The sequence below is a fragment of the Syngnathus scovelli genome, chromosome 11, assembly GCF_024217435.2.
Source record: "Syngnathus scovelli strain Florida chromosome 11, RoL_Ssco_1.2, whole genome shotgun sequence".
NCBI lineage: Eukaryota > Metazoa > Chordata > Actinopteri > Syngnathiformes > Syngnathidae > Syngnathus > Syngnathus scovelli.
Window position 1 is genome coordinate 13,918,892 of NC_090857.1, and position 12,964 is coordinate 13,931,855.

The 12,964-nt window shown below is 51.7% G+C and overlaps 1 protein-coding gene across 8 annotated transcripts; it reads left to right on the forward strand.

The window, feature by feature from the left end:
- Positions 1 to 417: 417 nt before the first annotated feature.
- pcif1 (phosphorylated CTD interacting factor 1) lies at positions 418 to 12,705 on the forward strand. 8 transcript variants are annotated; one of them, XM_049734332.2, is made up of 16 exons: positions 418 to 573; positions 2,467 to 2,629; positions 2,764 to 2,888; positions 3,458 to 3,583; positions 3,658 to 3,794; positions 6,150 to 6,361; positions 7,022 to 7,169; positions 7,247 to 7,330; positions 7,399 to 7,498; positions 7,978 to 8,137; positions 8,228 to 8,418; positions 8,884 to 8,970; positions 9,059 to 9,243; positions 9,306 to 9,399; positions 10,298 to 10,473; positions 11,319 to 12,705. In XM_049734332.2, exons 2-16 carry the CDS (start codon positions 2,503 to 2,505, stop codon positions 11,632 to 11,634), a joined length of 2,268 nt encoding a protein of 755 aa, XP_049590289.1. In that variant the 5' UTR covers positions 418 to 573; positions 2,467 to 2,502; the 3' UTR covers positions 11,635 to 12,705. The 8 variants fall into 8 exon arrangements, with proteins under 8 accessions (XP_049590289.1, XP_068508419.1, XP_068508420.1 ...); XM_068652317.1 differs by having other exon boundaries at positions 419 to 573; positions 6,207 to 6,361; XM_049734331.2 differs by lacking the exon at positions 418 to 573 and adding an exon at positions 593 to 937.
- Positions 12,706 to 12,964: the final 259 nt, after the last annotated feature.

Genomic DNA, 12,964 nt, shown 5'->3' on the forward strand with positions numbered 1-12,964 from the left:
GAGGGCCGGAGGTGGAATCGAACCCGCACCCTCCTAACTGTGAGGCGGACGTGGTACCCAGTGCGCCACCGAGCCGCAGGCCCCATCATGTTTTGTTTAATTTGTGTCTGAGTGTATTGCTCAATATGTTCAACTGGAATATTATGGAATGTTTTACCATTTTTTTTAATGTCAATTTAACATACAAACATAACACCAAGAATGCTATGAAAGGCGTCATTTATTGAAACACTTGTTCTGTGAATTATTTTTTTGCTCTTGCAGTTTTCGTAGACAGTTTCGATATAAAGACTCCACGATATTTAATTTAATTTGTGTCTGATTGTATTTCTCGATCTGTGCAACTGTGACCTCCTGCGCGATCTGAGGCGGGGGGGGGGGGGGGGGGGGGTCGTCGACCTCTTCGAGATGGCGTCCGGGGCGTGACAGACCAGAACGGGAAGCGTGTCGGTGGGCGCGCATGCGTAGTCACGCTTTTCTCTCCCCTGTAAAGATGTCTGAGCCGGCGGGGAGGGAGCAGGAGCCCAAATCGACAGGCAGAGCCCGCGACTCGCAGCCGTTCAAAGAATTCAGGTAAGGCAAGATGGCTCGCTCGAGCTGCCCCGACGCTACCCGAACGCGTTGGAACTTTCCGGCTTTGAATTGAGCCGCACAAAATGCTCGCACGGGGGCCCTGTCGCCGCGAAAGGCTCAAAACGGTGCGCGGGACGCGAGACGCTGTGGCAGGGGCGTGTCCGCCATCTTGTCTGAGCACAACCGGCGCCCAAACGGCAGCGTCTCCCGACGGACAAGATGGCAGCCAACCGGCCCGATACTACTGCTGAGTCTGAGCCGCTCGCGTTCCGCTCGTCAGCCGGGCGGGCGGCGAATCAAAGATCAGAACGGTTTCCTGCGCTTTTTGTCCTCCCCCTTCCCTGCCTTTCGCCGTTCGCTTCTGGTTAGTTTCCTCCTCGTCGTTCTCCTCCTCCTTGTTTGGCGACGAGAGCTGCACTGCGCATGCGTGTAACAATGGCGCTCATTTCTATGCAAGCAAAACAACAATTGAGCAAACCTTTTCCCTTGGCCTTTTAACCGAATTCAGGGGTCTCCACAGCGGTGCGGTTGTGTTGCGATGGTTCCGAACTGAGGTGCTCGAAGGACGGCGTTGCTGTTGCCTGAAGCTTGGTTGGCGGGTTATGGCGTTTTTCTCTTTCGCCTTGAATAGCCCTAACATTCAAGACGTCCTTTTGATATGAACACGAGCCTGCAAAATGCCTTTATACGTGTTAAAAAAAAAAAAGGAAAGAAAAGAAAATACTCACGCTGATGTGTTAGTTGGACGTCCTTGATGTGTGCACAGTCTGAGAACTCCAGCGGACAGTCGCATCTCGTGGACACAAGTAGACTCCCACAACTAGGTTAAAATTATGAGCGTCTCTAAGTATTGCATGTCCATAACTTCATTCAAAAGTTAGACATTTGAAATTGGCAGTGAAAACCCATAGTTTGATTCAGTTTCTGGTTTGGCCCGTAACAAGTCAGAAAAATGCTAATCATTGTTTACCCAGGTCACCCAAACGATCTTTAAGGAAAAACACTTGAAGTCAAACCACAGCTGTAAACTGGTAACACAAAATACCACAAATTGTACATACCGGTACTTAGGTGTGCAAAATGTATGCAAGGGGGAAGTGATAATAAGCAGAAAATTGGTTTCAATTGAACGGAATGTTACATTTTAATGTACCACCCTTGAATTGTATTGCACTGCTTTTATGATTATGAGAGCTGCACGCTAAGTTGAAATCAGTTTTTGGCTGATGTGAGTCCTTCCGTAGGCGGCACGGTGGAGCACTGCATGTCCGCCTCACAGTTCAGAGATTGTGGGTTCAATTCCACCTCCCTGTGTGGAGTTTGCATGTTCTCCCTGTGCCTGGGTGGGTTTTCTCCGGGTTTTCCGGTTTCTTCTCACATCCCATAAACATGCTTGGTAGGCTGATTGAGCACTCCAAATTGCCCATAGGTGTGAGTTTGATTTGGCTTTTACCCAGCGGACGAGGTGCAAACCAATGTTGTAAGCAGAGACTACAACTAGGCGCCGGGTGCTTGCTCTACCAGACTGTTTATATACTTGCGGAGACAGTATCCAAAAGAACCCAATGCAAGTCAGCCAGAGTCCTGGCGGACGCCAGCTTCAAGCTAAAACAACCCGTCATAACACTGTCATTGAACAAAGGCAAGCCGACCGGGGGGAGGCACTGACTTCTTCTCTTACTAAAGATGTGTTTGATGTGTTCCACATGGGGGAAATTGTCACAAATGTGCAAATTCGTCTAAAAAACACATGTAAGGAAGAAAAATTGCCATAAAATCGTGATTGGAATTATATTTTGAAAAAATGCCGCTATGATATTTTTGCTATATCGCCCACCCTCATTGTGTTTTATCAGGATCGGTTTGACTGTGTTGTCTTTGGTGCGGTGTCAGGTCAACTGATGCGCTTGTGACGGACGAACAGCAGAGATGTCCAACGAGAGCCGGGCATCGCTGAAGGGGGAGGGGGCCATGGTGCATTCTCCCGGCGCCTCTGCTGCCTCGCACGTCCTGCCTCTCTCACCTTCGGCCGCCGCCAAGCCACCCGAACTGCCAGGTGCACGCCGTTTCTCTCACCCTCACGCGGATCACTCTCGCTGCTGTCTCTGTCTGTCTCGCTTGTCTGTACCTCTGTCCGTTTCGCACCCCTGTCCTGAGTGTCTCGCCTGTCTGCCGGGTCTCTCCCTGCAGATGAGCTGATCCAGGCGGGCTGGTCCAAGTGCTGGTCTCGGCGGGAGAACCGTCCGTACTACTTCAACAGATTCACCAACCAAAGCCTGTGGGAGGTGCCGGTGTTGGGCCAGCATGACGTCATTGTGAGTGGCCAATAAGCCCGGCCGTGGCAAATAGTGCACACCCCTACCTGAAAATCTTTCGAACCACCAACAGTCATCGACACCGGGGTCCGAACTGAACGGCGGCCCAGGTTAGGCGAGTCCAAAAATTACAAAACCAAATTGGATGACGTTGACTCATTCCGCCTTTATAACCCTAATATTCTAGTCTTTAATCCACTGACAAGATAGGAAACGGGTAACGCTTGCACGTCAGTGTCTCTCTTCTCGTCAACCTCCGCGTTTCATCTGTGACATGTATCGAGTCATATGATGGGAGTCAAGGTGGTTTAGGTCAAGTGCGGCTGAAAATGGGTGGATTCGGCGCCACAATAGTCATCCCATTACCGTGTCTCGAAAAAGCGTCTTATTTTGGCCTTTAATCTGCCAAAGTCCAGATGATGACGAAGACGATTCTTTTGCAAAGGGCTAGTATGATCGTCGCTCTTGTTTGACACAGAAAGGTGTCAGTCCCCCATCATTTTGTATTCCTTGATAATCAACCTGTTGTTCGCTGCTATATATGTGTGCATGTGTGTGTCTGCGTGCAGTCGGATCCTTTAGGCCTGAACGCCGCTCCGACAGAGGGCGCAGACGGTAACCTTGGCAACGGCCAGAGGAAGAAGCGCAGCTCTGAGGAGCAGGCTGCCGGGCCCAACAGCCTGAAACGGGCCAAGGTAAGCTCAGCGGGGACCTTTGTTGAAGACAATGGGAGTCCTCTCTCATGACCCGCGTGTCCCGTCCCAATCAGGTCGAGCCCACCATGCCCATCTCGCCCAGCGTGCCCAGTGCAAAGCCCTGGAGCGCTGCACCTGATGATAAACGAGGCACGGCGGCTGTGGCGCCCGGCACGCCAAGCCCCACCCCTGCAATCTACAAGCCGACCGTGTAAGTCATAATGTTGGGCGGCAAGCCGCGGGTACTGTCGGGCAGCGCTCCTCAAGCTTTGCACGATGAGCAGAACCCCAAAACTACATGGCTTGTACTCCGAGCACCGCTCCAATGAGCGAACACCGTCGCACAATTAAGTGGCCTGAGAATGGGGATAAAACAGGAAAGAAATACTAATCTCTGACACGCCTCTACAACATTGCGTGGACATAGGGGACAGTGCCTCTGGATTGGCAGACTGGGGTGGTGGTTCCCCTCTTTAAGAAGGGGGACCGGAGGGTGTGTTCTAATTACAGGGGAATAACACTCCTCAGCCTCCCTGGTAAGGTCTATTCAGGGGTGCTGGAGAGGAGGGTCCGTCGGGAGGTCGAACCTCGGATTCAGGAGGAGCAGTGAAGCTTTCGTCCTGGCCGTGGAACAGTGGCAGCAGGATCCTCGAGGGTGCATGGGAGTTCGCCCAACCAGTCCACATGTGTTTTGTGGACTTGGAGAAGGCGTTCGACCGTGTCCCTCGGGAGGTTCTGTGGAGGGTGCTTCGGGAGTGTGTGGTGCCGAGCCAACTGATAAGGGCTGTATCACCGATGCCAGAGTTTGGTCCGCATTTCCGGCAGTAAGTCGGATTCGTTCCCAGCGAGGGTTGGACTCCGCCAAGGCTGCCCTTTGTCACCGATTCTGTTCATAATTTTTATGGACAGAATTTCTAGGCGCAGCCGAGGCGTTGAGGGGGTCCGGTTTGGGGACCTCAGCATCGGGTCTCTGCTTTTTGCAGACAACGTGGTGCTGTTGGCTTCTTCAGGCCGTGATCGCCAGCTCTCACTGGAGCAGTTCGCAGCCGAGTGTGAAGCAGTCGGGATGAGGGTCAGCACCTCCAAATCCGAGTCCATGGTCCTCGATCGGAAAAGGGTGGAATGCCCTCTCCGGATCGGGGATGAGATCCTGCCCCAAGTGGAGGAGTTTAATTATCTTGGGGTCTTGTCCACGAGTGAGGGGAGGATGGAGCGCGAGATGGACAGGTAGATCGGTGCAGCGTCGGCAGTAATGCGGACTCTGTACCGGTCCGTCGTGGTAAAGAGAGAGCTGAGCCAAAAGGCAAAACTCACAATTTACCGGTCGATTTACGCTCCTACCCTTGCCTATGGTCACGAGCTATGGGTCGTGACCGAAAGAACGAGATCCCGGATACAAGCGGCCGAAATGAGTTTTCTCCACAGGATGTCCGGGCTCTCCCTTAGAGATAGGGTGAGAAGCTCGGTCATCCGGGAGAGACTCAGAGTAGAGTCGCTAATCCTCCACGTTGAGAGGAGCCAGATGAGGTGGCTCAGGCATCTCATCAGGATGCCTCCTGGACGCCTCCCTGGGGAGGTGTTCTGGGCATGTCCCACCAGTAGGAGACCCCGGGGACAACTCAGGACGCGCTGGAGAGACTATGTCTCTCAGCTGGCCCGGGAACGCCTTGGGATCCCCCGGGATGAGCTGGATGAAGTGGCTGGGGAGAGGGAAGTCTGGGAGTCCCTCCTAAAGCTGCTGCCCCCACGACCCGACCCCGGATAAGCGGAAGAGGATGGATGGATGGATGGATGGATGGATGGATGGATGGATGGATGGATGGATACTAATCTTGTATCAGTTTCTGAAAACCTTTTATTTGAATTACGCCAAAATATATTTAAAAAACGCAAAGAATGATACTATAACAGGTGTTTCTAAACAACATTGCGGAGGATGAAAATAAGCATTGCACTTAGAGCAATAAATAAAATACTTAGCTCTCAAAGTAGAATCAATTAAAATGCGGCAGAGGTTTGTCTCGTTCAAAGTCAGGCAAATATTCTCGGAGGTAACAATATGAGTCGTCCGTCCTCAATTCCGCTGTGTTGCGCAAAGGCTCAGTTCAAACGGGCCCTCACCAAGTTGAAGCCAAAACGGTGTGCAAAGCGCAGGTGAGTGCTCAGCCTCAGTCGAGTGGAGGTTTGTGGGGCATTTGGGTTTCCTCCTGACATGTGGCCCCGGGGATCACAACCGCTTTGTGCGTTACTGTCGACCTCCACATCCCACTGCCGACGCGCCGGGACACCCGGATAGCGCGTCGCACCCCCCCGTGGGTTTTACACTGGGGATGGCCGGCAGAAGATTTTGGCGTCCCGATAGCCATCCTCTTCTTTGAGCGGCCGGACCCGATTTGTATGCACCGCTTGTGTGCCGTCACCAACATCAACCGACTTTGGCCGGCATGCTGGCCACTTTCTCCACGACGCCACTTCACGCATACAACGCATTTAGCCGCTTTAATTGACGGAGGAAAATTTACTGGCACGAGTATCACGTGCATCGTTGCCTTGTCGTTTTTTGCAGTGCAAGCAACGTAGGGCTTCACTTGGTTATGTCGTGCATGTGTGTGTGCTGCCCCAGCATCTACTGGGATCTGGACATCCAGACCAATGCCGTCATCAGAGAGCAACCCCTCGCCCAGCACCTGCCCCCCCACCCCGAGATCGAGCTGCAGAGAGCTCAGCTGGTCACCAAACTCAGACAACACTACCATGAGCTCTGTCACCAGAGAGAAGGTGCGCACGCACACACAAACATGGCATCCCGCTCCACAAAGCGATGTAGACGTCAAAGCCGCAACTTGTTGAGTGGTGGACGAATCGGCACTGCTTCTTTTCCAGACATCGTGGAAAAACTTGGCATTTTTCCGTTTTGCCATGAAAGCAAGGCCGAAAGTCGTATCCATTATTTTTTGGGAAGGGCTAACAATTTTCCCACATGATCCAGACCAATTCGGAAAGGGAAGCCTCGTGAATTTCTCTTCCTAGCTTGGCTTGCTTTTATTTTGTTTCCTTCTATCTAAGAACAGTGCAAAGGAGGAGTGAAGCCGACATGGCCCTCTTCAGCAAATGCCCGCGGAGAAAAGTTCTCCCATTGGGCGAAGGAGGAGCCAGTGTAATCAAAGTCTTGGAAAAATAGTGATGATGAAAATCACGATTGGTGGCAGCCTTAACAATTTTTTTTTGTACTACAAGAAATGCAAAATTTTAGCCAAAGTCCGTCTTGCTCGTTTTCCTTTGCAATGCAAAAAGTGCAAATGAAAGTCAAGTTTGCTGTGGCGCGGGACGTTAAATCTTGCGCGTCTCAAACGGAGCGCTGAGTGACTTAGGCCAAGGACGCCGAATCGGCTGTCCGGCGTGGCTCTGGCCTTTGACTTGCGCGTGCGCCGGCGCCAGGCATCGACCCACCTCGGGAGTCATTCAACCGCTGGCTGTTGGAGAGGAAAGTGCTGGACAAAGGTTGGGACCCTATGTTGCCCAGCGACTGCGAGCCTGTCATCTCGCCGTGCATGTTCCGAGAGGTCATGAACGACATCCCCATCAGGTTGCGAGCGCCGCCGTTGGTGACCGATGTCCCGAAATGACCGACGTCCCGAAATGACCTTTTGTGGTGTCCGGCAGGCTGTCTCGCATCAAATACAAGGAGGAGGCCCGCAAGCTTCTCTTCAAGTACGCCGAAGCGGCCAAGAAGATGATCGACTCCAGGTGCGTGACATTGCCGACTTCCACCCTTTGGCCGCCTTGCCGCTGACCCGTTGACGCTTTCTTTGCAGGAATGCCAGCCCGGAGAGCAGGAAGGTGGTCAAGTGGAACGCCGAAGACACCATGAGCTGGTTGCGCAGGGACCACTCAGCCAGCAAGGAGGACTACATGGTACGGCTGCCCGCGTGTGTGTGTGTGTCTGTGTGTGATTGTGTGTGTGTGTGTGTGCTTTTGTCCTTCTCTCTCTTTCTTAAGCTCCCTCTCTCCTTTTCTGCTCTCATCCTCGCTCTGTCTTCTTCTGCATTCGCCGGCATCAAGCAGAAACTCCAATGCGACAATGTATCTTTCGCCACTATTGGTCAGTGGCCATGTGTGGCTTCAGAACGCTTTGCGCCTTTTGGGGTTCTGCTGAAAGTGACAGCCGGCCATTTTCTCTCTTCCTTCCTCTTGCTTTGCCTTTGGATAAAACAAGCGATAACGCTAGCCGAGCTTGGCACTAGTAAAACGTTGGGGCTATCATGCTCGAGACCTCAAGGCGTTTGATGGGTGCGAGGGGGAGCAAAGGGAACTACTCTGCTTGTCGCAAATGTGGCTTCAATGCCATCGCACACACGCGCTTGCTGAAGAGTGGCCTGGCCTCGTTGGCGCAGGACCGTCTGGAGCACCTCCGACAGCAGTGCGGTCCTCATGTAACGGCTGTGGCCAAAGACTCGGTGGAGGGGATCTGCTCCAAGATCTATCAGTTGTCGTCCGACTACTGCAGGCGCCTTCGACACACGCACCTCAGCCTGCTGCAAGACCCGCCCGCAGGTACTCAGTACACGAGTCCAATTGTTGGGAATGGTGTAAAGTGGGCAAGGGCTAATGTCTGCTGCCAAAATCTTTGTGTTGCGTGTTCAGATGCGTCCGCCTCCTCCTCGTCTCCCCCCCCGCTGCCAGCATCGTCCCGTCTGGTGTACTGTTACCCGTTGCGTTTGGCGCAGCCGTCGCCGTCACTCCCGCGTGTGGAGCTTCACTTTGAGAATGACGTGGCCTGCCTGCGATTCCGAGGGGAGATGGTCAAAGTCAACAGGGGACACTTCAGCAAGCTGGTCGGTACTCGAAGCTGCGCGCACCCTTGGCAAAAGTACTTGAGAAAAAGTAACCAAAACCACTCACCCTAAAGTCACGCCCTTACTCGGCAACTAATCGAATAGCAAATTTGTCGAGCGCTCGTCTCGTGCCGTCGATTGTTGGACTTCACCTCGGCTGGGTGCCTCTCAGCAATCAAGGTTTTCTAATAGAGCGCCCACCTTATTATAGGACACATAGAAACTTCAGCTACTTTGCCAAGTAATCCATGTTTTCGACACATTACAGACAAAAGTGCTAACTTGGTCACTCAATGCTCATCTGTCTGTGCATTTGCAATGGTGTTGTGTGTTGCAATGAAGGGATGGAAATGAAATCACCTGGTTTTTTTTTTTTTCACCCTCTGTTTCATTGGTTAATTGACAGATAAATCGATCGAGGCTACTCTCAGCCCTAATACGCCGCTGGTGTGCGTGTGTGCGTAGGAGCTGCTGTACAGGTACAGCTGCATCGACGACTCTCGCTTCGAGAAGTTCCTGTCGAGGGTTTGGTGCCTACTCAAGCGATACCAGGTCAGCCGCATGCCAATCAAACTCGCCGGCGTTTCCAATCCCACGTGCGCAAGGATGACGCCCGCTTGCCGCGTGTCCGCGTGTGCAGGTGATGTTTGGCTGCAGCGCCAACGATGGCGCCGGCCTGCAGGGGGCGCTGCCAGTGTCTGTGTTTGAGGCTTTGAATCGCCACTTTGCTGTTTCTTTTGAGTGTTTCGCCTCGCCGCTTAACTGCTACTACAAGCAGTTCTGCTCCGCCTTCCCCGACACCGATGGCTACTTTGGATCCCGAGGGTGAGGCGCTTGCGGCCGCTCATGTGCGCTCATGTATTTAGTAATTGCGTGTGCCTTCGCAGGCCATTTCTGTCCTTCCGTCCCGTCAGCGGCTCGTTTGAAGCCAACCCGCCATTCTGCGAAGAGCTGATGGATGCCATGGTGGCACACTTTGAGGTGATTTGGAGTAGCAAACATTGAAGCCAGCCAGCGGCTGCGTGGGCGCCCAAAACGCCAAAATAGGCCCGAGGCGTCCAAATTCTGCCAGATAGACCATTTTATGGAGACTGGCATGGACTCCTATCTTAGATGTGCCCTGAAAATTGCCTGCCCTTCCAATTTAGATTTTTCTTGTCCTGATGAAACTTGCACTCCCTTCCATTTGTAGTTAAATTCATGATAGATTTTTTTTCCCTTTTCTTGGGGGGGGGGGGGGGGTATGTGGGTGTAAAGAGAATTTATGTGAGCAGCTCAGAAAAAATTTGTGATCCTGCAGCTCAGAAAATGCACAAATGGCAGAAGGGCGTCTTTGTTAGACAGTGGCAAGAACGTTGCCAAATGCTGTTGCGCTGTGAAACATCTGTCCTGCAAAATACTGTCTGCAGAAGACATTTTTTTTTAATGCAGCAAACGACATTGGGTATGATTTCTTTATTTTTTTCCCCCTTACTCTATTTTCAGCCATTTCCTTGTTTCTTCTTTTGGGATGTATCCACTTGCGAAGCCAACATGATTCTCAGTTTTGAGAGGAGGTATTCAGATGTACATTTGCAATGGGGTACATCAGTCATGGTGCCATCATCATTTCAGTCTGGCTGGGCCCAGGAGGGGCGTAGCACAAGCAAATGTGCACGTCGCCGTGTTGGTGGAATGAAAACTCTCTGGGACCATGTCTTTTGAGGCCTGTTTTGTTCATTTTGCAACGTATTGCTTGCGTTGCACCTACGGGGGACATACCGCTAAGTCCATTCTTATTGACCCAGGCGATGGCATGATGACGTACGTACGAACGGACTGACGAGCCCGGCGCTGTCAATTTGAAAAGCTCGCTGACGTGTGCGTGTCACCCACCCAGGACCTTCTGGAGCAGTCCAGCGAGCCGCTGTCTTTCATCGTCTTCGTCCCCGAGTGGCGAGACCCTGTGACACCGGCTCTGGGCCGCATGGAGGCCAGTCGGTTCCTGCGCCACCAGATGAGCGTGCCTGCCTACGAACACGAGTACCGCTCCGGAACGCAGCACATCTGCAAGAGGTGCCAAACGCAAGCCATTGCTCACGATTCTTCCAAACAACTTTGCATGCAGCTGTCTAACCCGTCGTTGGAAATCCAAACATTTCCCCACGAGAGGGCTTGTTTTGTTTTCTGCCCAAGCGGAATGCTACGATGGCCTCGAGCGCTCCGGCTGGGCTGACTGCTAAGAAAGGCCAGCACTGTCTGAGCCAACCGATTACCGGAAAGCACGCTAAAATTTTACTGAGGAAAAGAAATCCAAGCACGCGGTTAGGGTAGTGCTGCCTCCGTGGGGGAATGAACCTGAAAATGCCCAGCCTTGATCACCAGGTCGACCAGGACCGCTCAAATTGCACGCGTTGCTCAGAGGGAACTTGCCATTTGGCAGCGACAGAGACGGAAAGAACGTCACCCTAATTCATTTGGGTGGTCTCCTAAGCATCAAGGCACCAAAAAAGAAGTTGCTACATATGTTTGAACCTGTCAGCGCAATGTTGTACTCCCAATGATCAGAATTGTGGCAGTTCCTCTAAAATTGGCATCGCTCAAGCCGCCCTCGTTAAAAGCAACAATCTATTTTGAAAGGTCCGCACACGGTGGTGGCCCAATGCGGCTCCGGGGTTTCCCTCACTGGCAAAAGCAAAGCTCGACTCGTACTAGCAGGCCTGAGGGAAGGCTATTTCAAACGTTTCAAATGCTACAGACTCTTAATGGGGGTTCTGACGGGGACAAAGCCACCGTTTCGGACAAGCGCTTAGCTAAGAAACCGTATGAACTAAATCGTTCAAATCAACACTGGACCCAACTTTCCCGTGGGGGAGGCCGGCTCATATGAATTAAGTTTAAGTACATGCTTGTGTGTACAGGGAGGAGATGTACTACCGGGCAGTCCACGGCACAGCGGTGCTTTTCCTTCAGAATGCGGCGGGCTTTGCCAAGTGGCCTCCCACGCCGGAGCGGCTGGCCGAGCTGACAGCGTCCTACCGGCCCTCGCGCTCCACCCCTGCCGCCGGTCCGCCTCCGTTAGCCTCCCCAGGCCCCGCCCACCTGCTGCCGGTCGACCGAGACGCGTCCGCCCTCAACAAGGCTGGCGACAGGGTGAGCGATGCGCACGCATCGCCAGGTGGCCATGACAAGAACAACAACGGTGGCAGTCCGCAGGAAAAGATGGCCGCCGTCTAAAGGCAGGCACATACATGCCAGAGCGCTCGGCGATTGGTTGGCAAGGCAGCTATCGCATTCTTTTTCTTTCTTGGATGGCCAGTTTAAGTTTGAAACGGACGTCTCGGCCAGCATCAGCGAGCAGCCCAGCCCCCCTTTTGCACGTGTGCTGTTGCACATACGCCTTTCTCGAGCCCAGAAAAAGAAAAACACCTTCACGGATGTGCTGGCCCGCGTTTTAAAGCAATTATCGCCAACATCCGAACACAAGAAACCGTAGTGGCTGCGCTCGGGCCATTAAATGTCTCTGCAGTTTACGTCAAACGGGCCATGCACGCACTGCCATGCCTGCAGACGTCTGCCCAATTTTGTCATTTTCCAACGACTGACAGGCCGAGGTCGGCGTGGCAACATGTAACTACGCTCACTTCAGAAGAGATCATCGCCGAAAATGAACGTAGCCCCAAACGGCAGTGAGGATACGCACCAACCGATTGGCCGCCCGCCTGCCTGCCCTGTAAATGATGTACAGCAAAGGTCATGCTCATTGGGGGCTTCATTGTCATCGTTTCTGTATCACAATGTTTACCATAGTTTGTTCCAAACTAAACCAAAGTGTTGAGAAGAAAAGACAAGTCTATATATTGTAAACGTACAGAAAGAAGTATTTGATAGTCAACCCAGCAAGTTTTTTCTTTTATGTGGTGAACTCGGAACGCAGCACCTGTGCTTACATGAAAGGTTTTCTTTTCACAAGGACGCTGAACGAGATGCAAAAATGACTTTTGTCCCCTTGTAAAAAAACAACAATTTATCCAATGAAGTCTAGATTTTTTACAAGAGTTTTCACAAGTAACAAAGAGAAAGTCGATTGTGACAGTTTGTGTTGTGAGCGTTTGTCATCTTGTGATTTTTTTTTAATCCAAATGACGCCAATCAGCTCTTTGTTCTTTTTTAAAATTGGCCCTGCTTGGCTAAGCACAACAAGGAAATGCGCGCTTGTACATAGGAAAACGTGGCACTGCAGAATGTACGTAAATATGCTACGAACAAAATGCAGTTTGACTTTCAGTAAAGTTATATTCCATCCTTCGGCACTTGTCCTCTTTTTAGACAGCAAATTATGTCACTTTTGAATCAAAACGTTATTAATAGAAATAAATGAGCTCTCCTTGTGTGTATACGATGGTTGCTTTTAGTCGGTCCAACGAATAACCAAAATCCGGCGAAAATTGACACTCGTTATAATAAAAAGAACTGGTTGATGAATTTAAGATAGTTATCAGCGTTTGGTGCAAAGTTCAAGCTATCCACGAACAATATGAGAATTCTTTCACACCATGTCTGATTT